The sequence below is a fragment of the Arachis ipaensis genome, chromosome B1, assembly GCF_059453495.1.
Source record: "Arachis ipaensis isolate K30076 ecotype BB chromosome B1, ASM5945349v1, whole genome shotgun sequence".
NCBI classification, from domain to species: domain Eukaryota; kingdom Viridiplantae; phylum Streptophyta; class Magnoliopsida; order Fabales; family Fabaceae; genus Arachis; species Arachis ipaensis.
Genome location: NC_142436.1, coordinates 148,830,813 through 148,855,533, shown reverse-complemented (window position 1 = coordinate 148,855,533; position 24,721 = coordinate 148,830,813). Strand labels below are relative to the sequence as shown.

The following is a 24,721-nucleotide window of genomic DNA, read 5'->3' as shown; positions in this document are numbered from 1 at the left end:
CATGGCGTTCGTAGAAGAAGAAGAATAGCTTCAAAGTAACGTGGATAAACTCATGTATCTACTTTTATATATTAAGAATAGACTGATTTCTGCAATTTATGCAATGCGGCTCCATCGAAGATGAACCTCGCGATGAACAATTTGTTTCGAGGAAAAAACAATGGCTTATGGGACCGGAAGAGGATGTAGGTAGAAAAAAAATAATGGCTCATGAGATGGTACGGAGAGGTGCGAAGAGGAAGAGAGTTTCTAGAAGTATGAGAAAGGTAAGGGATTGATTTGGAAAAAGTTAAGTTGTTGGTTTTTATTGTGTTTTTTAGTTTTGTTTTGTATTTTTTTTTGTTTGAAAATCAAAGTTGATTTGGCAAGATTTGATTGGTTGATTCTAATATTTTGCCAAGTAAGCAATGTTGCTGACATGGCGTTCGTAGAAGAAGAGGAATAGCTTCAAAGTAACGTGGATAAACTCATGTATCTACTTTTATATATTAAGAATAGATTCCAAAATCAGAAGATTTCCTGATTTTGCAGCATCAAACATTGCTTTTGGCATTCTTTCAGAATTTGGAAAATCATCTTCTTCGACCATGTGTTTAAACAGTGAATTGAGAATATGTTGATAATCAGGTGCATCCTTGTCAAAGATGAAAATCCTTAGTAAAATACCTGGGACGAATTTCCTTCGTTGGCTTGAGACCCAAAATCGAGCTCCGGCAGGGAGACCGCAACAGGAGGATGGAGTTTGGCCTGGTTTCTGTAATTGATGCAATGCGGAAAGGTGCCAAGAAGAAGAGGGTTTCGAGTATAATTTGATTCGAGGAAAACACAATGGCTCATACCGGAAGAGCATGGAGGAAATAGGATCTTGGTACGAAGAGGTGCCAAGAAGAAGAGGGTTTCGAGAAGCATGAGAAGAGTAAGGAGTTTTCAGGCGAGAAGCATGAGAAAAGTAATAAACTCTTTGGTTTTGAGAGGTTTTTTTGGGGTAAATGTTAATTTGTGTTTTTTTTTTATTCTGTTTTTTAGCTTTTTTTTTAATTTGAAAATAGAAGTTGATTTGGCAAGATTTGAGTGGTTGAAATTTGACAAGATTTGATTGGTTGTTTCTAAAATTTTGCCACGTAAGCAATATTGCTGACATGGCGTTAGTAGAATAAGAAGAATAACTTAGAAGTAATGTGGTGCATGCTTATGTATCTACTTTTATATATTAAGAATAGATTCTTTGGAGTGAATCGCTATTAGTATATCCTTTCATATCACAAATGATACAAAAATTTAACATTTTCTCTCATATTTATGTTAACTAATTTTTATATTTTTTACTAAGGATATTAGCCTTCTGATGAAAATTATTGTTGAACATTCTAATTTTATAGGGACTATATTTGTATATGAACAAGACAAGGATGAGAAGAAAAGGTTACGGAAATGTTATATGTGACTATTATACCAATTGGCAGACCAAAAACGCTAGGATCGTGCGTCTTTGCTAATTTGCACATACCATCTGACATCAATTGGATCTTCCAACAGAGATATCTGCTGATTGCTTGAACCTATTCATAAACAAACACCAAGGTCTTATCCTATCACACCAAGGATCCGACAAGTGAATCATATACATATCCAATAATTGAGTTAAATATATATACCCACGTCAAAACTCAATCAATAAATCAGCATAAAAATAATCCAAAAGGGAGTGCCAGTGCCACACCACCCCAAAACGCTCAGACCCTATATTTGCAACGAGTAACCGGCCACTAACCAATTGGCCAAGTGGATGGTGTTCTAAGTCATTCCCAATATCATTTTTGCTACTTACGTTCTGCTAAATCATGTTAGGTCCAGCTCAATGCGCTAGGCTGTAATAACACCATTTTTTTAATTAACCAAAGTCCAAATACGTATCCATCAATGCAGTGGCCTATCACAATCAAACTAGTTCGTGGCATCCCCCTAATTATTGGAGATGGGCGTAATGCCTCGGGTCATGACTCCAATAATTACCTGCTTAGTTGTTGTTTCACAATTTTAAGATGCCACGCAAATTAATATTAAAACCCTGACTCTGTTCTCATAATAATTACTTAATCAATAAATAAACTAAAAATCCAATTCATAGAGTTGGCTACCACGACAAGAATGCTCATTAGTCATAACATTTCAATGCTAATCCTCCTGTTAAATTAATTGGAAATTGGAATGCTTAACCCACAAATTAACATCCCCGTCCAAGTAACCCGCAAGTGTAATTGAGTTTCTCAAGCCGAGCCATACTATTCCAACACTGTACGCAATACGCATACGGATACGGTTCTACATTTTCTTTCCCATTTGGCGGGTTCGCGCGCGTAAGCAACAGAACAGAGAAACGTGAGTACGTGACTTATAAAATTAACCCAACGGTGATATTACACGTGTCCAAGTAATCGAGTTACCTGAGTTTGATGGAAGCTCCTTGAAACGTCGCGTGAGAAATTACAAGATATTTTTATTTTTTTGACACGAGAAAAAACACGTAGGTAACGAGTAACGACAACTCTGTTGGGGCAAGAAAGTGGATTTTCCGGCGTGGATCCTACGTAGCAACCCGATTCAACGTCAAACCCAATAGGCCCAGAAGCAATAATTAATTAAAAGTATTTTTAAACTAACTTAACAGCGCTGAGTTAAAGAGACTATGATTGGCGTTTGTTTGACGAGAAAGCCAATCAGAAGAAGCATGTTAACAATGGTGTTCAATCCATCATTCTATAATTCTTCCTCCTCTACTATAAATAACGCCAAATCCCCAACTCTTTCTCCACATCCACACGCACTCTTCTCAACAAGCACTCGTTATCATCATCACCATTATTTCAGGCACAAATCTAATACTCTCCTTCTTCATCCAACAAGAATAACAGCATCATCTTCTTATCCTTTTTCGCCAGTTAGAGCACACACACATTCTTCTTCTTTTAAGGTAAAAGCTAAAATCCAATCTCTGATTTCAGTATTTCACAATCTACGTACCTTGGTTTAATTGAGAAATTGATTGAATATTACAGACAAGGTACCAGGAAGCAGAGGTAGAGGAAATGACGATCAAACCGGCGGTTCGGGTTTCGGACCGGAACCTGATCGTGAAGGATCGGACGATTCTCACGGGGGTACCGGAAAACGTCATTGAGACGTCAGCGTCGTCGTCCGGCCCCTTGGATGGAGTGTTCCTTGGAGCGCAATTCGATCAAAACGACAGCAGCCACGTCGTTTCGATCGGCACCTTTAGGGACATTCGTTTCATGGCGTGCTTCCGCTTCAAGCTATGGTGGATGGCTCAGAAGATGGGAGACAAAGGAAGAGACATTCCATTGGAAACTCAGTTCCTTCTCGTTGAGACAAAGGACGGTTCCCACCTCGAATCCGACGACGGCGACGAGAGTAACCAGATCGTCTACACCGTCTTCCTCCCTCTCATTGAAGGAAGCTTCAGAGCGTGCCTTCAAGGCAACGACCGCGACGAGCTCGAGCTTTGCATAGAGAGCGGCGATTCCGACACGAAGGCGTCGTCGTTTAGCCACGCGCTCTTCATCAGTGCCGGCACCGACCCCTTCGCCATCGTCCACGACGCATTCAAGGCCGTGAAGAATCACCTGAATAGTTTCCGCATGCGCCACGAGAAGAAGCTTCCAGGAATCGTGGATTTCTTCGGGTGGTGCACGTGGGACGCTTTCTACCAGGAGGTGACGCAGGAAGGCGTGGAGGCCGGGATCCAGTCCCTGGCGGCGGGAGGTGCGCCGCCGAAGTTCGTTATCATCGACGATGGGTGGCAGTCCGTGGGAGGTGACTCGCATGAGGCGGCAAACTCATCGGTGAAGAGGCTGACAGGAATCAAAGAGAATGAAAAGTTTCAGAACAAAGAAGATCCGAAATTAGGGATCAAGAGCATTGTGGATATCGCCAAGAAGCAGCACGGGCTCAAATACGTTTACGTTTGGCACGCTATTACTGGTTACTGGGGCGGAGTCAGGCCCGGTGTGAAGGAGATGGAGGAGTACGGGTCCGTCATGAAGTACCCGATGGTGTCCAAAGGTGTGGTGGAGAACGAGCCCACGTGGAAGACTGATGCCATGGCCGTACACGGCTTGGGCCTGGTCAACCCCAAGAACGTCTTTACTTTCTATGACCAGTTGCACAGTTATCTGGCGTCTGCGGGTATTGACGGCGTTAAGGTGGACGTGCAGTGCATATTAGAAACCCTTGGCGCGGGCCTGGGCGGAAGGGTTGAGCTCACTAGACAATACCATCAGGCCCTGGACGCTTCAATCGCCAGAAACTTCCCTGACAATGGATGCATCGCCTGCATGAGCCACAATACTGATGCGCTCTACTGGTAACTAACTATTCCGTGCACTCAATTTTATTTTATTTTATTTTTATTGATTGATGGAGTTTTTGTTATGGTGGTAATGCAGCTCGAAACAGACGGCAGTGGTGAGGGCTTCGGATGATTTCTACCCGCGGGATCCGATTTCGCATACCATACACATTGCGTCTGTGGCGTACAATAGCATCTTCCTTGGAGAGATTATGCAGCCGGATTGGGACATGTTCCACTCTCAACATCCTGCAGCTGAGTATCATGGCTCGGCCCGGGCCATAAGCGGTGGGCCCATTTATGTTAGTGACGCTCCTGGAAAGCACAACTTTGACCTCTTGAGGAAGATGGTGCTGCCAGATGGATCTGTGTTGCGGGCCCGTCTACCTGGTAGGCCCACCAAAGACTGCTTGTTCACGGACCCGGCCCGTGATGGGGTAAGCCTGCTGAAGATATGGAACATGAACAAGTGCGGTGGGGTGCTTGGAGTGTATAACTGCCAGGGAGCAGCATGGAGCACCGTAGAGAGGAAGAACGCGTTCCACCAAACAACGTCCGATGCCATCACTGGATATGTTAGAGGCCGTGATGTCCACCTTATCTCGGAGGCCGCTGGTGACGCCGAATGGAACGGTGATTGTGCCCTCTATCGCCACCGCTCCAAGCAGCTGGTGGTGCTTCCTTACAATGTGGCTCTGCCAGTGTCCCTGAAGGTGTTGGAACACGACGTGTTTGTTGTAATGCCTGTGAAGGTTTTGGCTTCTGGGTACAGTTTTGCTCCTCTTGGGCTCATTGAAATGTTCAATGCGGGAGGGGCCATTGAGGAACTGGCCTATGAGGTGAAAGGCGGAGACGGTGGGTTGGTTGGGGTGGTTCGGATGGAGGTTAAAGGGTGTGGCAAGTTTGGGGCTTATTCGTCGACCAGACCAAAGAGGTGCGTGTTGGGAACAAATGCTGTGGATTTCGAGTATGACAGTGATTCTGGGTTGGTGACTTTTAACATTGATCATTTGCCAAAGGAGGGACAAAGCACTCACCATGTTGTGGTGGAGCTATGAGTCTCGTTCTGTTTTGTTGGCAGTTTAGCTAGGTTATATCATACATATTGAATATTTGAAGAGAATTCTGAGGGGGTGTAGGGATTTGTTTTGCTAGATATAGAGAGGATAGTGTTGTACTTGTAACAAGAACTCCCCCCTTATTTCCCACATTCATCGTTAGTTAGAAGCTGTTGGCCATGCTTTCGAATTTGGATGGAAATAAAAACACATGTTTTTCTATATGCTTGCTTCCTTCTTTTTTATTCTGATTGATCCTATATTCATGTGAGTGCTGATACCAAGTAATTCATGTGATTGTGCGAAGTAATTCATCAACGATAATACAGTGCCAGATTTTTAATTTCGTGATACTGATAACATGAATTGCTTTATTCTGCACACAAATAAACACAACTAACATTAACATCATGAATTCCCTATACTTAGATGGTTAAAAATTAGATGGACTCGTCCTGAACCAATTTAGAGCTTATTCAAAACTAGAGAACTAGTCCAACATCAATATTGAAACTGGTTTCTGTAAAACTGATAGTCATCTTAACTAAAATACCAGAACAAAATTACAGTAATGTTAAAAATTATACATGATTTCATGACCCACTTGCTGTAGGTTTAGAATTCAAAATTCTGTGTATTGTCTCAGACTTACAAAGCAAGTACCTACAAAATTCAAAGTAAATAAAAAAAGACATTAAAGTTAATTCTAAAACTTTCTTAGCTGTTTGCTAGATACATGTTCTCATGATGCTAATATTATCTCAACTGCATAATAATGAAAAATTACCTGTACAAACACGATTTTCATAGCAGCATTTCATGTTGTTATGAATTAGGATTGTTAGATGATTAACATTGAATACATTAAAGAAAAGAAGAAGAATAACAAAGAAAGAATCATTTTGCGTGTGGCAAAGAACCAATGAACTTACGAGGTCCATGTGAACATCAATTCTCAATAGAAGCGCTACGGAAAACCTATCAATGTTGATTGCTTTTCATATGCAAGTTGAGATGTGTGTATAATTCAAACTCCAGCAAAAAAAACTTAAATATGAATTTTATTCATAGTTGCTTTTCTAAACTTAAAAGAAGGGGAGAACTTTTGAAAGCCACGCTCTCCTCAATCCTCATAGCACCTAAAGCTGTTGAATCATCGCGTGACTCAGCAACTAACATTGTACAATAAGTATTGATTTGATTGTTAATAAATAATAAGTAATTGGAAACAAGTTGCTTGAAGTCATAGATCTTTACAATAGCCGAGTGCATTCGTAGTTGCGATTGTTGATTTGGGCCTTGAAGAGTTGAAAGTAAAAATGCAACTAGAACATCAACATGGATGTATAGAAGGAAGGAAGGAAAGGCTGGGGACGATTCAAGATTCTAGTTTCAAGATAGCCTCATATTTGGGAAATGGAGGCATTTAACCAAACAGCTCATGGGCATTAATTATGATTTGTGTGCCAATAGCAGCTGCCAAAGTGGGTAGCCCAGTCTACTTCATCTCCTTGTTGAAGTTAGGCCAATGGAGGGAATTTATATGCAGTGTTGCAGTACTGTCCCATGATGTTAAGGTTTTAGGACATGTCGTTTGCAAAATTTCTTTGGAAAGGAAAGGGCCTCTTCGCATTACTTTTCTGCTTATTTTGTGGTAATCAGCTTTGAATCAGATACAAACAATCAGATAACAAGATTGGTTTGGCCCAAAATATCATTTCCCAAATACTTTTACTCATCTTTTTACGTGGGCTGAAGCTAAAGGATCTTGCTTCATTTATTAACATCCAAAATAACCTTCAAACAACACTGAAACTTTTATGTTCCTCCCAACTATTCATTCTTCTGCTCTAAAATATAATAGGCTGTGTTTGTTTTCAGAGACAGGACAGAACATGACACTGAGACAGAGACAATAAGACGGAGACACTAAAAATTATTGTTTGTGTATTGTGTTTGGATACGATGTACAAGACACTAATGTAATGTCCAGTATTATATTTGGATACACATGGACAAGACTAAAATATTATATGAAATGACTAAAATAACTATATGATTCTAAATTTTTTACATCAAGTACAAACTAATTTAATAGAGAATGAGAGTACGTAAGAGTACAGATAAAACTAATTATAAAAAATGTTTGAAGAGACCAAAAATTTTAATAAAAAAATATAATAATATTTATATTAAAATAAAAATTATAAATATATTTATTTTATTTTTAAATTTATTATTAATATGTAAGAATACATATGGTTAAGATTAATAAAAAAATAAATCTGATTAACAAAAAAATTTGTTTAGGTTAATAAGCCAAATTAATTTTAAATAAAAAATCAATTTTAAAAAAGAATCCATTTTTACATGAAAAAAAATTAGTTTTTGCACATAAAAATCTATTTTTATTTAGAAAACTAATTTTTTTTATCTAAAAATTAATTTTTTTTTAAATTATATAAAATTAATTACAACTTATAAATTATTTTTTAGCATTTTAAAAGATCAATTTTACCTTTAATAATATTTATCTTTTAAAAATTTCAAGACTAATTATAGGAAAAATTAGAAGGGATAATAGTGGAATAATAAAAAATATCTATGGACAAAAAAGAAAATAAAATTTATAAAAAAGTTCGTGTCCACTCTTCCAATTCCCGTGTCCATCATTGTCCTTCGTAGGAGAGTGGACACAAAAATATGAAAAACTGTCTCGGAGACAATGTGTTCCGTGTCTATGTCTCTGCTTCCAAACATATTTTAAACATGTATTGTCCATGTCTCTGTGTCCTGTCTCCGAAAACAAACGCTACCATAGTTACTACTTGGTTTAATAAATTTTTTTGAAAAAGATACTAGTATTTTTCAAACAAGCATCTTATTTTGTGTTTAATAAATCATAAAGAACACACACTTGTATTTGCAACTTTTTTAAACTAGAGAAAATGCCTTAAAAAATTATTTTTAATTTTAAGTTACCAAATATTTGAAAAAAAAAAAGTAAAAATTTTAGTAACGACTCGTGATGACTAGAGAAGTACATTAGACTTGCATTCTCTAATGCTACTGTGATGTATATCATCATATTAAGTTGTGGTCCAAAGATTAGAAGACACAGGGAGTGAGGGGGGCAAAACCAGTTTGGGAACTAGCATTGATACATTACGAAAAGGCTGGTTCAATAATATACTAGCATCATGAAACGTAGATACTCTAGAATTTAAAAATATTCACGTCCAGTTTATCCAAATCACAACTCAGAATGTTACACCGAGAGCGAGCGCCTAACCCATAAACTAGGTACTACGAGAAAATAAAGGAACCTACCATCATACACAGTACAACTACCTACACATCTAGAACTCCATTTTCACAAGGGCACTGGAAGATTCGGCAGCGCCATACTGCATCCAGTCCTTAGCACAAACAAGGGCTTCCACTGTCTCTGGTCGCAACGAACTCCGGTACTGATCCATCTCTTTGCCTTTTGTGTCAAACACGGACTCAGCCGGAACACTAGAAACTGGGACTGACAATATGTCTCGGGCCATTTTGGAAAGTGTAGGGTATTTGAGCTTGTTTAGCTTCCACCAGCCCAACACATCAAAGTCTGGAACACGCGGCAACAGTGATTCTTCCAGATACTGGTCCAATTCAGACTTCATCTGATGGCTGGTGGTTTCCATGATGTAGACATCAAAATCTGTAAGACCATTATCAGACAACAGAGTTCCTCCAGGGGATCCATCCGCCTTCGCATTACCATTTCCTTCTTCTGCATATGCTGGTGTTAGAGGCAAGGGAAGGGTCACGTACTCATGAAACAGCTCATGTATGCCGTCATCAACAATCTTGACATACACATGGGCATCATCACCATAGATCTTTGTGAAACTGAACTCAACAAGCTTCATCTTGAAGCGAGGATCCATTACTACTGCAAGTGCCAAAATCAGACTAGTATCTCTCCAGTATTTGTCAATCTTCTCTTGCATAGATTTAGTAAGGTTGCTAATGAAAGGATCCTCATTCATAACAGCACGAGATAGATCCAACTGCAATTTCCAAACCTCATGAAAGAAGGTAATTGGAGTGGGATGAGGTGTTGTGGTAAGAATGTTTGTTGCATCAAAAAGGGGCTTCAAGTATGTGCAAAGGGTCTCAATCAGCTTCCAGTCCTGCATCGATGGAGCCCCCTTGTAATCAGGATCAGATGTGTCCAAACAAGAAAACACTTCCTTTAGCTCCGAAGCCGCCACCAGCATCTGATAAGTTGTGTTCCATTGGGTTCGATCATCAATAAAAAGGCTCCTTTCACTAGGCACCTGAAGTTGCTGCTTAAGCTCCAGGAATTTCTCCTCATGAGATTCTGATGTTTTCACATACTTTACACTGTCCCGGATTTTATTGACTATGCCTTGCGCAGAGTTCAACAAATCATCTGCAACATTGCTTAAAGTGCGAGCAACGCAATTTCCAACCAGCAACTGACCGTTGAGGATAAGTGGATTCTTCACAGAAAGTAAAGTTCTGAGATTTTCAAGAGCAGCTTCACTCAGAGTCTTATTACATGTGATAGAAAACAGCCTGCCCTCCAAACTCCAATCAGAAAGGCATACAGCTACAGCATGGCTAAGGGCAGTGTCAGAATCAGGGTATGGTTCCATCACAACATTGAGAATTCTCCTCTGCAACTTCCAATCACTGTCAACAAAATGTCCTGTAATAAACACATACCCCACAGATTGGGAGGAAGTCCAAACATCCAGCGTCAGACATACACGTCCAGGTAATCCCTCAAAATACTTCATAAGGTTTTGCTTTTCCATCAAGTATGTTGCCACACAGTCTCCTTGAACAGTGTTGAAGGTCACCATGTTGAACTGGGGTTGCAGATTTTGAACAAATGCAACAAAACCCGGATGTTCAACCATGTGAAGGGGGTAATCATGCATAATGATCATTCTAGCAATCTCATGGCGGCACCGATCCTGATCAAAAAGGATGTAAGGAGTGCTAGGCGACCTATAACGCCGCTTCGGTGTATTGGTAGTATTGCCAGAACCACCACCCCTTGATCGTGGAGTATATGGAGTCACCTGGTTCGGATCCTGGTTACGCAGAAGCCCTGGACATGTTCCCTTGGCAATATGGCGTTTAAGGTGGCTTGTCCCAGCAACTTTTGAACCAGTACTGTATGCAAAACTTTGTTTGCATTGCTTGCAGCATGCCCTTCTACATCCAGCACTGACATTTTCTATGGTGAAGTGTTCCCAGACTATAGATTTCTTTTTCCTCCTCTTGCTTGGCTGTGTTTCTGGTGTATGTTCCTCATGGTTCAGTGGAGTTTCAGCATTTACAATCTCATAGCTTGGTATGTTAGCATTAACAATCTCATAGTGTGCTTGAGAACCGACTACCCGATTGTCATGCAGCGTTTCATTATTTGTCAGCTCATAGTGAGGTATCATTTGGGAATTGTCTAGCTGATCATGGGACAGTGCTTCAGAGTTAGCTAGCTGGTGGTTGGACAGTTCCTCAGAATGGTGCAGATGATTGTTGGGCAGAGTATCATAGTGGGCCAGGTGATCTTCAGGTATTGGTTTGATGTCTGCAAGATGACTGTCTGATAGTGGTTCAGAACTAGGAAGCGGTTCGGAATGTGGTAGTGGTTCAGGTTGAGGCAAGTGGTCTTCTGGAATCATATGGAGATCAGTGAATTGATGATGATCAGGAAGATTTTCTGGAAGGGAGAGCTGATTGTTGGGATCGGTTGTGGAATTGGCCAACTCATGTTCAGGTATAGCTTCTGACATTACCACATCATGGCCAGCATGTGCTTCGTGAATAGCTGCCTCATTGCTGGGCTGTGTCTCAGGGGCTACTAAGTCACTGCTAGGCTGCGTGTCAGACATGACAACCTCACTGCTGGGCTGAGTTTCAGAAATGACAACTTCATTGCTTTGCTGTTTTTCAGACATAACTTCATTGCTTTGCTGAGTCTCAGAGAAAATAACCTCTGTGTGCTGTGTTTCAGAGAAAGTCACCTCATCAATGCGCTGTGTCACCTCATCAATGGGCTGTGTTTCAGTGACATCATTACTGGTCTGTGTTTCAAAATGAGCCACGCCATTGCTTGCAATTGCCTCAGAATCAACCTGCTCATTTGTGGTTGGTGCCTCAGGAGTAGCTTCAGAGTTGACTAACGTATTGTTAAGTGGTACCTCGGTGTCTACAGGTTGATTAGTGTCCGGGGGCCCAGTATCACCTGACTGGTTGTTGGGTAGTGCTTCAGTTTTCTCAGGCTCGTTGTTCAAAGGTTCTTTGGTGTTGTCCGATTCGGGGTTAGGCAATACTCCTGTATTTGCATCATCACTAGTGACCTGGCTTTCAGATGCAGGAAGTACTTTCTCCGGCTCTGTTTTGGAATCCGAGAGATCCTTGTTGGGCTGAGGCTCGGAATCTTCCACAGTGCTTTCAGGCTGAGTTTTGGATTTAGCCAGATCATTGGTAGGTTGAGGATCAGCATTGACGGACTCACTTTTCACATCAGGGGTCTCCGCCACTTTGTCTGTTTCAAGAGTTGTCATCTTGTCTTGATAGGTATCTCCCTGCATTACCAATAAGAAAGGATTGCTAATTAAAGGTGGGCATAGTTAATAATTTATGGTAGTGAAGAGATGAAGAATGCATTATCGTTATTTCACTAAGGCATCAGGGATCAAAATTCCCATTGAACATATACAGTCTTAAACAAACACAAGAATGAATTGCATCTTTCCACATGAATGTCCGGCATATGAGTAATGAAATAAAAGCACGCATGTTTACACTGCAAGGTTCAGGAAAGTGTAAATCAACCCAAAAGCTAATTAGCACCACATGTACATCTTTAGCATAGAAGCATGCATCACAATTTATGCAAGATGCAAACAACTCTGATGCAGATTGGAGGAAGATGAAGTTGAGGAAAAGGAAGAAAGACCAATTTTTACATACATCCTTATCCATTGAATTAACAATAAAAATGAATAGTAATTATGTATTCACCCATATCTTAAAAATACAAGGCATAATACAAACAACTCAATATTAGAAGTGATTCACAAAACCATTCCTGCATAGTGCAAACAAGTACTGGAAGTTTGCTCTCCTTTCCTCACTTCCATTTAGGTGGCATGTGCAGGTGTACTCGTGTAAGTCTATTTCAGAAAATGGACAAGTCCGAATGAGGTGTGCACAAACAAAAACAAAAAACAGAAATACCAAGATGGACAAAACGGCCTATTGCCAATGCATTTAGAGCATCACTACTTTGCTATCATGAACTACGAGGAAGGATATAGATACTTCCTCATATTATTCATGACATGTACTTCATCTTTACTTTGCCAAGAAGGCCCAACGGGTATTACCGAACTGATACCCGTGCCCTCCTCTATTCAAGTTTATCTTCATGTTTGATAAAAGCTTAAAGTATGTCAAATATGGTCACAAACTGAATACCAGCTTCAAACATCAGGAGAGAATAACATTAAGCCTGGCATACGCTGAAATTTGACCACTATCTACGAACCCAAGTATACTTGGGCCCATAGTTGGGTCGGGTCGGCCCATAGAAACATTAAATAATATAACAATAAGAATAATATGAACACAACAGAACAGAACCCCAGCAAACTTTACTGTAAGAGGTCCATTGCAGAATCTCGATCAAACATTACACACACAGCCCAAAAAAGTCAAACTTTAAAACTGGAACACTAGATCTTCACTGGGCTACCAAGTACTAATGAAGAAAAAGTATAAGTATATATAATACATATATAAACTAGCATAAACAAATTTCAAATAAACGAAATCGCGGTCTCGAGCAACCCAGATCCAAGAATTTAATCCCAGAAACAAATAAATCCAGCTACGCGCTGAAACTAGACGAGACAATAAAACCGAAAAGCTTCGATTTTCCGAAACCATACTAGATAGAGAAAAATTGATTAACGAGGAAAACGAAACAACCGATTCGTGAGGAGAGTAACGAGCAAAAGAAGCGCCAGCTAGAGAAAAACACAAAATACGAACGAATCGAAAAGTTAGGGTTTGCGATCTACCAGCTGCGCGAAGGGAATCTGACAAAGAAAGCGCTGATCTGGAACGAAAAGAAGCTCGGAAACCGAGCTTCAGGGCGGTCGGAGTGAGATCTAGGGTTTTGCAGAAACAGAGAGAGAGAGAGAGAGAGAGAGAGAGAGAGAGAGGGAGGGAGAGGGCTCACCGGAGAGAGATGAAGATTGGGCTTGTTGGAACGAACCCGAGAAGCTAATTGGACCTTTGGAGTTTTCCTAATTTTCTTTCTAGGGTTATGTTGTTGTGTTGTGTTGTGCCTTATGGTTCGCGTACTTGTGCACCAGATAAGGTTTTTAAAACAGGGCAATTCTTTTGGATTCCCAATTTGGACTCCTTAGGTCCATTATTATTCTCATTATTATTATTTATTTTTTTTTGTTTTTGGTTCTCTGTTTGTTTGGTTTGAAATTTAAGTTTGAAATTTCGAAGATTCCTTATACTATGATTTTTCTCTTTCTCTCCTTCACACCGTGAGGTTGCGGTCATTCAGAAATCAGAACGGACCACAATAGCTTACCCTAGCTTTTATTATTATAGCCCATGGCCTAAGTTATATGAGAAAATGTGACATTTTGCGTTTTTAACTAATTGACTCTATGAGGCTGCTGGGACCGTCGTGTAGGGCGTGGGAGACCCAATCAAGTGAGGGCCCCTCCTCCTCCCTCCACCTTTTAGCCCAATCAGAGTCCATTTCTTTCATTCTTCATAATGCTTTTAGGTTTAGTGTGAAACCAAAACTTATGAGGGTGATTTGTGTAATTTAATGCATAAATAAAAATGTTAATAGGTGAGAATAATAATGCATAAATAAAAGAGAAAGTTTTACCGTAACTATATAACAGTATGAATTTTTTTATTAGAACAATTTTGAAAACTGAAATCAAAATTGAAAATCTAAAAGAAAAAATTTAAAATGTTGGTTTTGATTCTTTTTTGAAATATAAAATCAAGAACCGTTTGGAAATTTTACTCTAATTTTCTCTTCTTATTAGATTGGAATTATGCATGCAAATGAATAAAAAAGAATATAGAACGTTGTTTGGATTGAGAATTTAGAACTTAGAAGTCCATTGAGCTTAGCAGAACAAATGAAATCTGAAATAATACTACGGTGCTTTTGGTTGATATTTTATATTTTTATCTCACTGTTTTGGATGACTATAAACTGTATGGGCCTCATTCTGTGGTTATCCAGAGCCCGAAGCCTTTGATGGTGGCTTTATTTTTTTTATTTTTCATGGGCTCACCACTCAAATACTCAATGCTCGTGACCAAAAATATATCCTAATCTTTCCAAAAAGGGATGAATATTATTGTAATAAATTATATTTAAAAGTATTGTAAAAAAATTATTTATCTACTATTATAAATAGTTGAAAATTAGTTTTAATATTTTCAAAAATAAATTAGGATACGTTTATTTTAGTAGGAATAGATTTTTAACTTTTAAAATAACTCGAACATCAATAAAATGAGAAACTCTTTGAAACGAAACATCATAATAATTTATAGATATATTAGTAATTTGACAAATTTTTTTTCTTAACATGTGAATATCAAATACCAATCTTTCTGAATATGATGAATAAAATTTTATCTTTTATGCAAGAAATTATTTCTATAAATTAAATTTTTAAAATTTAAAATGATGATGGGAATAATATATCTCCATGGATAATTCACAATAATAAATTGAAATTCCTTAAAACAAACACTCACTAAGTGTCCCCCCCCTTCTTTTGAAAACTAAATAACAATGAAGTTACATCTCCTGTTCTTCATAATTTAAAATTGGATTTGGCCTCCAAATTATTAGAATGAGGTGTCATTTCTACGTTCATTTTATTTCCCCTCCAAAATGGAAGTCAAAATATTTAAAAAAATTTTATTCAATTTATTACTGTATTTTTAATTCAGTTGTTAATTTTTTATTTTCTTAGTTATTTAATTTTGACAGTTTCTTATCATGATTTACATCTAATCTTATTATTATTAAATTTTTGTGATATTTTTATTTTTATTTTTTTTAAATAAAATTTGTTATGCTTATCTTTTTCTAAATTAGTTATGCTTATCTTTATCTTAGAAAATTGCTCTCTCTCCCTCAAGCACTGCATCTCCTTCCATGTTTCTGTATCACCGCGCCACACGCGTCTTCTCAACTATTTCATCCGAACTTATCCAATCTGTGGATTATTGACATCTTGTATCTATCAGCTTGCGGGATATATTAAATTTTTGTATTATTTTTATTTGTTATCTTATCTTTCTCTTTATATTTATCTTTTTTTTAAGTTAGTTATGCTTATCTTTTTCTAACAGACTAGAGATTTTGGTTATTTTATCTTATTTTAAAATTCAAAATCAATTTAATAATTAATATAAATAGATAACATTGTTCTCCCATATACAACAACAATGTAACAATAAAATTTTTTCATCTTTTCTTTTTTTATTCTTTCATAATTTTATTAATTATTTCCTCAACACACTCAATCCATACATTCATCTCAATCAATTCAAAAAATAATGTCAATATATACGCATGTGATATGATTTCATTTTATTGTGTCTCCTAATCTCCTAGTTATTATAAACTTTATTTTTAATATTTTATTTTTGTATTTTTATATACAATGAAAATACTAAACAATGTAAACAATGGATATATTGGATGTTTAATTCACTAGGTGTACGGATTAATTATCCTAATATTAAGATTTATGTGGGTAATTTAGGAATTTAGTGTATTTTTACTTTATTGGACTAATTTTAAACCCCATTATTCATATTATTCACAAAAGTCATTGTCTACCTAACAAAGTTATTTCAATATTTGATTTTCGATATCAACATTCTATTTTTAATATGAAATGCATACCAAATCTTCTTCTGAAATATTTGTGATTTTCAATTTAAAGTTTTATTTATAAATCATTTTATGCTTGAGTTGGTTCTTTTAATTTTATTTTGTGCTCTCTCTCATTTCGCATCAATTGTTATTCTTCTTTTTTCTCATTTGTAGATATTTTACTCTTCATCCTTTTTATTAGTCTTTTTCTTTCTATTATTTTTCCTTTTAACATTTCTTCTCTCTCTCTCTCAATAAATTTTTTCTTTCTGTTTTTCTTATTTTGTCTTATCTTTTTAAATACAAAAATGGTCAATGAAAAACTATACATGGTACAATAGCAATAGAGAACTTTCATTTTTCGTCTTTTTCATGACAAATGCTCAACTACTTTTCTCAAATCAATGAAACTGAGTCTGAATTTTGAATAGAGCAACCAATGGTAAAAAAATATCTACCTACAAAAATTAGTAACTAAAATAATTAATTTATATTTGTGTATAAATACATATATTAATTAACTTCTTTTTAATATATATTTTATACAAATAACTGATTTAGTAGATAATTTTTTACGTATATATAATATAGTTAAAAATTATTACTTTTATAGAATTTAAAATACAATTTATTTTAACTAATCCTCACATAATAAAAAATAAACAATAATTAAGAATTTGAGTTGTTATTAGAAACAAAAAAAGATAAATTTAAAAAAAAGTATTAATTGGTTATAGATAAAATTAATTATTATTTTTTTAGAGAAAAATTAAACGAAAATTTTTGACATAATGCCTAATTTTTACAGATTTATCTGTCTTATGCTCTAAAAATACATATTAAGATTATAAATTAAAAAAATTATTAAAAACATAAAAAAATTAAATTTTTAATGTATTTATTTATATTATCAAATTAAAAATTAAAATTTTTTCATTAATTGTAAATTTATTATTATTCTTAAGTGGAAACTCAAGTACAGTCGACTTCACGTAAAGTTGATAACGGAGAGTCGGTCGACTTCACCTTATTCTTAGGACATATATATTAACTAAATCCAATTTTTAGTTTGAAATTGTAACCCAGGGAGGTAAATTAACGGAAATTGCAATAAAAATAGAAGAAAGGTTGATTGGGTAATGAGAAGAAAGAGGGGGAGGGGGGGAAGACAAAGTGGTGGGTTAAATCAAACGGACAAAGGTCCTCTGATGATGTCGGGCATGTGTGTTTGGTGGATGGTGTCAGTGATACACTGACAAATAAAAAGAGTACATGCATTTCCATGCATCTGTCCCTAAACTCGTACACGTGCATCGCACGCCCCTCCTTCTGCGCTTGACATTCACATGGGACAACAACCACTCTTCTTCCCCTTCTCCCACTAATCCCTCTTTTGTCTCTTTAATCCCACCTTAACCAACTCAATTTCATGTACTCTTCTTCCCCTTCTCCCACTAATCCCTCTTTTGTCTCTTTAATCCCACCTTAACCAACTCAATTTCATGTTTCTAATTTCCCATCATCATTTGCAATTAAATCGAGAATGAAACTCAGCACTTTCACTACTTGTTTAATCTCACCCAGTTAATAAGTACCAACACCTATCATAATTTCTGAATTTCTGTACAACATTTTAAGGACATCCTTAAATGTACTTAAATAATTGTTAATTATATTAACATTTTGTTATTCTGTATTCTAAAGATATAGGTTAAATATACAACAATGTTAAGGAATCAAGAGGACATCAGCCAAAAACCAGCCAAATACCTCTGGATGAATCTAAAATCTTTACGTGGATAGTGTTTATGTTAGATATTAGGATGTTTCTTCTACTAAATATCAGAATATTTTTTTTTTCATACTAAATGGATGTTCTTTTATATATTTTATAAATTTTTTTATATACTAAGAATCAGAATTATTAGAAGTTTTGTGATCCCCATCCCTATTTCTGCAACGTATCATTCAGAATTTTAATTTGGGGTGAGAAGCAATTAATATCAAATATTATAAATTAAAAACAAATAAAATTAATTAAATATAATTATAAATTAGTTAAGTTGTTTATTTTTTTACTGATCACCTCTTGATTCTATATACTTTTTCTTAAATATATTATAAAAAATATTTTAATATTATTTATTATTTTTATACATTAAAAACGTAAAAAAAATATATTTTTATAATAAATTAAAAAAAGGGAACTCTTTTATGGCTTTCATCAATAACAAGTGGGGGTGAGCGAACACAATAAGAGAACAATAAACATATGACTTTGTAAACATTTAACCTCCGTTAGTTTTATTGTTTTGAATATCCAGTGTTTGACTTGATTTAATACAATTTATATTATCATTTTTAATTAATATAGAATATTATTGTTCAATTCATAAGTAGTAATTTTTTAAAACATATTATTGCATATTTCAAAATTTTTAAAAAGTTATGGTCGGAATTTTTTTTAACAATAAAAGCAAAAAAGTGTATTGGTTATTTTATTGTTAGCTGCTGAAATTTTTTGTTTTTTGAAAGAGTAAAAACTCAACACAATAAGATAAAATATACAAAAAACTTTTAAAAAAATCAAATAACACAATGTCTATAGATATTTGGAATTCTATTATCATTTGCATCGAAAATTCTACTGTTAAGAATGACTTAACTCCTTACTAATGGATCATTATTGAACTTTTCTTTGAATTTAAACCTTTTTTTTTTTTGGAAAATCCAACGGTAAACATATTTCTTTTTTCATTAGATGAATAAGAGTCAAATTGGATAAATAATTTATTTAATTGTTTTGAAAAAAAAAACTTAAAACATAAAAATTTATATTTAAAGTAGTTTATAAATAAGTTATTTTGTTTGATTTTTTAGTCGCAAAAGTGTTTATTTTAAAAGGAAAGTGATAAAAAAAATTATTAGAGAAGAAGTCATTTTTTTTAAACTTTTCTATAAGTACTTTAAAAATAATTTTTTAAAAAGTCACAAATTAATTTTAAAAATGGTATAACTTTTCATAAGTTAAAAGTTAAGAAAAATCGATTATAAATCTATCCAAATTGGCTCTATATCCCACCTTACCGTAATAATTTGACTTGAAAAAATCTAATAATAAAATTATTTTTGTTTCGAACGTTTTTTTGCTAAAATTCGACAACCAACAATGCATTTCTTGTAGGGAATGGTTATATCTTTCAAAACTTTTTTTTAATGGAATACTGGCATGGTTAGTGGTGGACCTTTGGAACCAAGAAATTGTACATATAATTTTCATGACCCACTCTTTGAACATTGAAGCGAGCCAAGCATCATATCAAATATAAACAATAGATATAATTTTACTATAACTGTATATTCCTAAATATATTTTGAATTATCAAAGTTCAGAAAGTCTAGACACAAAAAAAAAGGTTCAGAAAGTCTTCACTTTGGAAAGGATTCTATTCTTCTATCCAACCATTACTTTCAACTTAAAATTACATAAGTAATTTTTTTTTTTTTTTTTTGGTTTCCCACGGTATCCCCCAACCCGGCAGGTCAAGGACTAATCCGTCGCGGTACTGAGTTCCATTTAAGGGTTTGCCGCTGGCCAATGGGTTGCTGCATACATAAGTAATTAACTGATTACAAAATCTAAATATAAATTGGATTGGACTAAATTGATGGGCCTGAAGATGTGGGCCGAAACGGCATATAGATCAAATTTTGGTTCCTCAGACTTAGAGATTACTAATATTTGCCCATTTTTGTTAAGAACCTCACAGAGTGGGAAGCTTTAATTTTATCATTCAAGTTAATTAAGATATAAAAATTCAATAGTTGTAGGGTGAGCACGGGTAACGGGTACCCAATTACCCATTCGAATCAGAACCGAACTAATTAAATTGGTTCTGAAACTAACGGGTAATCGGGTCCAATCTGAACCAAACCGATGACTTTTGTTGGTGATCGGTTTGAGTATCGATTTTGGGGTGCGAAATCCGAACCAACCTGCGAACTCGATCATATATTAATTAAATAAAAAAAATAAAAAAATATATATGGCTTTTTCATTAGACAATGATTATTCATTATTAATATGTTTGGATTTTAATGAGTTTAGTTTTTAATATATTTGGTGTTTAACATGTTTGGATTATTTCTATTAATGTTACATGTTTATTGTACTTGTTAAATTTTTAAGATAAAAATTTGGTTTTTTTTTTTTGAATTTCAAATTCATCGGGTACCCAATTACCCGAAACGAACCAATCCGTTCTTAATCGATTTAATTTGATTTGGGTATATGTACAAAAAATGTAAATCCGAACCAAACTGAACCAATTATATTTTGATCGATTCGATTTTAATTTTATCGTAAACTCCAACCAAATCGACCCGTGGTCGACCCTAAATAGCTAAAATGTCAAGACTTGATTTAGAAGCAATAGTAAAAATTTTGCCATACGTTAGAATAGTTAGAGTAATAGTTCGAAAGAATTAGTGTTTTTAAACCATTTGATGCACGAGATTTAGTAACCAAAAAAAAAAAATCAACAAAAAACAATCAAAATATACATTTTTTTAATATTTATTAATTATTGTTAAAATTAATAAATATTAAATAAAATAATTTTAGATTTTTTTTTTCTCTCTAACATTATCATTTAAGATAAGGTATGAAATATCATAAACAAAAAGTTGAGCGACATGTGAAGCAAGTGGTTGAGATAGTGCCATTGCGTTAGTCATGCATAGTGAGATAGATAGACACCATTACCCAATTTTGGTGGAATATTAATTAGTTTGTTTATATTGTGCAAAGAGAGGTAGCATGTTAGAAAATAATGGTTTGTTAGCAATAATATCTAAGAAATAAAAAAACATGGCATAATAATGATGATATTTATTAGTGCTGCTTCAAATCAAATCTTGTCAAAAATAAATATAATGTGATGAAATGAACATAAAAGAAAAGTTTGTGATTGCCAGCTAATTAGTGTGTGCTTAAGCAAACAAGCGGAACCCACCACACACTAATAACTACTCTCATTTTGAAATATATTATACAATTTAATTTCTATGGACAAAATAATAGATCATCTCATAAGAAAATTTAATACATATGCATTGATTTTTTTAGTGAATTTCTAATTAACAATAACAATCATATGAAATTCTTACATCTCACAACATCCCTCTGTCACTGCCAATCACAATGGGTTGTAACTCCAACTTGAAAGTTGTAAGTTGAAACGTGGAACTAGGAGATTGGACAACCCTACCATGCACATGTTCTACTTAGTATCAGTTTTGGTATGTTGTGTTGTGCTACTTTGTTCGCATGTACTTTCAATGCTTTGATTTGTACCTCACTGACTAATGTTATTATATTTACACATGTAATTGGATTTTTCTTTTCTTTTATAAAAATACCTTAATGTTTGGTTAACATTTTTTTCTATAAATCTATATAAAATTCAACAATAATAAGCTTCAAGCTAGCTAAGTGTGTCAGGAAATTATTCATGCATATATATGGCCCGATTTGAAAGATAAATTAAATAAGGAAGTGAAATGGCAAATTAGCCCGCTATGACAAAAAAAAAAAAATAAATAACAAATTAGCATAATCATAATATAAAAAATTATCAAAACATAGAGGCATGTGGCTCTCCACTATTTTATGTATACGTCCATCACTGTAGCAGTATATACACCTTTTGGCTATCAAGATGCCTTTAATTTGACCTTCAATTAAAGAATGTTAAATGATTTATGTATAAATATTTTTCATAATAAAAAATTAGTATAATACAATTCTTGTTCTAAAAGCCCATGATTTTATAGAAGTATTGTTATATATAGTTTAAATTCTAATTTTAATTGATTTTTTTTAATATATATTTTTAATCATGTTATGTATGTATTAAATATCACACTAAATTAATTATTCGTATAAAATATATATTAAAATATAAATTATTACATACATTTATATATAATTACATAATAATTAATTTTTAGTTTATATATATATATTTTATTTTTTATGAAAAAATTCAATAATTAAAAACCTCATTACAGTTAGTTCTATTGTTTTACTAGTAAATTAAAAAATAAGGTAAATTAGCGTTTATATTGTTTTCCACCTAAGTTGTGGTGGCATGATTTATTGATTTATTTGAAAAGTGTTGACAAGGTATGTAATATTTTGATCCAATCAAGAAAAAAATGGTTTTTGTTTTTGTGTATTGTAGAGAGTAGAGATGAAATGAGATGGCCGACAAAGCGACCTTCGTCCCGGAAAAGGCGCACAAAACACTACAAAATAATAATAATAATGAAATGAAATGGAAATGCAACGCTGAATTTGGTTCCAACAAACACATTAGTACTCTTGTTTAATTCTTGCTTTCAGTTAATTTAAACTTATTTGGATGCGTCAAAACTACTTCTCTACTTAAGCAAATGAATTTTATTATTTTTATAATATTTTTAACATTTTCTCATGTATGTTATTATCTCTTTAATAGAATTTTTATTATTTTTTATTTCTATACAATTATTTTATTATTTTTGTTATTTCTCTCTTTGTATGGAACCTTTTATTTATATACTATAATTCTATTAATTTCATTAGAAGTACAAAATTAAATAAAAAAAACTAATATAAAAATAATACTAAATTATAAATAATAAAAATTATAATTAAAAGAGTACTAATGAGTACTAAAAATATTAAAAAATACTAAAATTTATTTAAATATTTAAAATAAAATAATAAAATAATATAAAATAATTATTTAAATTTATATTTTTTTAATATTTTTTAAAAAAATATAAATTTAAATAATATTTAATTTATAATAATTTATTTTAATATAAAAATTATAAAATATAAAATATATTAATATCAACTCATTCCTAATTAAAATTACGAAATTAATTTTATACAAATTTTATTTACAAATTTTAATCCAAATATAATTAGAGAAACACACGCACAGTAGCGCGTTGCGGTGGGGTATTGTCCCACGTGCCGCCATGTGATCCCAAAATTTCTGTTCCTAGTTTTGGGGCTCATTTCACCCCCTCATTCCTCCCTTCTTTTACACCCCCACTGTCCCTCCATTCCACGCGTCACGCGCCTCCTTATAATTATGCATTTTTTTTTTCAATTAGTTCACTCCCTTATTTGTTTTTCTACCACCATGTTACCAACAGTTATCCAAGAATGAACACCTGAATCATGTGCTATTTCGGGAGTTATTGTTTATTTATTTTTTTATCTACCTAGTTTTTATGATAAAAATATAATGTCACCTTTGAACAAAATTTTGTTTAAAAAATTATTAAATAAACTTTTTGAAAATAAATCATGTGTATTATATTTATATTAAAATTAGTCATTAACCAATCAACACATATTAAACTATGTATTTAGTATTTTATAAAACTTTTTATTATATTATTTTAAATAAATTTAATTATTTATCAATTATATATTTTATTATTTTATTGTGATAAATTTTATTATTCTAGTTATTACATGGTGGTGGTGTATTAGGTGAAAGAGCTAGAAAATAATAATGGTGGATGATTGAATCCACCTAAAGTGTTTTTATGTCAGTTTTAGAATAGTAGTTAGAAATATTTATATGGGACTGCAATATTTAAATCAATAAAAATTTAAACATATTTTTAATAACAACTGAGTTAAGGAATATTTAAAATGTCAGAATATTTATAGAAAAGAATGACTATATCATCCTCTAATAATAATCTTAGATGAAGATTATAAGTGGTTTATTTTTTTTAGGTTAATAATTAATTTAATAATTAATTTTTAATACATATATACTAATTTTGTTTGAAAATATATCAAATTGAAAAATATTAAGCCACTGATATTTTTCTTCATATTTTTTTATATCCGAGCTAACATTAATCAAATAATTAAATCTTCATTAAAAATGTTGATTTAACATATCCATCCTTTATCTATGTATCTTGAAATAATATTTTTAATTAAAATATCATTAGAAATAGCATAGTTTGTATTTCTATTAAATATTTATGTAATTAATTTATTTTATCTAAAAAATATATTAATAAAAATTATATTAATTTTTTTAAAATGTCATTTTCTGTAAAATAAATTTTTTTTCTCATAATCATATAGTTTTATTAAAAAATTACTTATTTATTTTTCATATGATCATATTCAAATAATTTAATTGTTTTTTATTCTAACAATTTTTTATAAATATAATCAAATACAAAATATATCGTGGAGAGTGTGACTCGTGAGGTGGAGTACGAGAATTTACA

At 33.6% G+C, this 24,721-nt stretch overlaps 2 protein-coding genes across 3 annotated transcripts; one reads left to right on the top strand and one right to left on the bottom strand.

The window, feature by feature from the left end:
* Positions 1–2,668: 2,668 nt before the first annotated feature.
* DIN10 (Raffinose synthase family protein) lies at positions 2,669–5,646 on the top strand. Its single transcript, XM_016343884.3, has 3 exons — positions 2,669–2,971; positions 3,057–4,381; positions 4,464–5,646. Exons 1-3 carry the CDS (start codon positions 2,687–2,689, stop codon positions 5,422–5,424), a joined length of 2,571 nt encoding a protein of 856 aa, XP_016199370.1. The 5' UTR covers positions 2,669–2,686; the 3' UTR covers positions 5,425–5,646.
* A 2,921-nt stretch (positions 5,647–8,567) lies between these two features.
* Positions 8,568–14,042, bottom strand: DAYSLEEPER (BED zinc finger and hAT dimerization domain-containing protein DAYSLEEPER). 2 transcript variants are annotated; one of them, XM_016343869.3, is made up of 2 exons: positions 13,539–14,042; positions 8,568–12,038 (listed from the first exon to the last, which is right to left on the bottom strand). In XM_016343869.3, exon 2 carries the CDS (start codon positions 12,015–12,017, stop codon positions 8,784–8,786), a length of 3,234 nt encoding a protein of 1,077 aa, XP_016199355.1. In that variant the 5' UTR covers positions 12,018–12,038; positions 13,539–14,042; the 3' UTR covers positions 8,568–8,783. The 2 variants fall into 2 exon arrangements, with proteins under 2 accessions (XP_016199355.1, XP_016199363.1); XM_016343877.3 differs by having other exon boundaries at positions 13,700–13,950.
* Between the last annotated feature and the right edge of the window lie 10,679 nt (positions 14,043–24,721).

What these genes read in the sequence shown, in the direction of transcription:
- DIN10 (XM_016343884.3), top strand. Translation starts at nt 2,687, where the DNA reads ATGATTGGCGTTTGTTTGACGAGAAAGCCAATCAGAAGAAGCATGTTA. An exon ending in CACATTCTTCTTCTTTTAAG is followed by an intron (nt 2,972 to 3,056) that starts GTAAAAGCTAAA and finishes TGAATATTACAG; the next exon opens with ACAAGGTACCAGGAAGCAGA. An exon ending in AATACTGATGCGCTCTACTG is followed by an intron (nt 4,382 to 4,463) that starts GTAACTAACTAT and finishes GTGGTAATGCAG; the next exon opens with CTCGAAACAGACGGCAGTGG.
- DAYSLEEPER (XM_016343869.3), bottom strand. Translation starts at nt 12,017, where the DNA reads ATGACAACTCTTGAAACAGACAAAGTGGCGGAGACCCCTGATGTGAAA.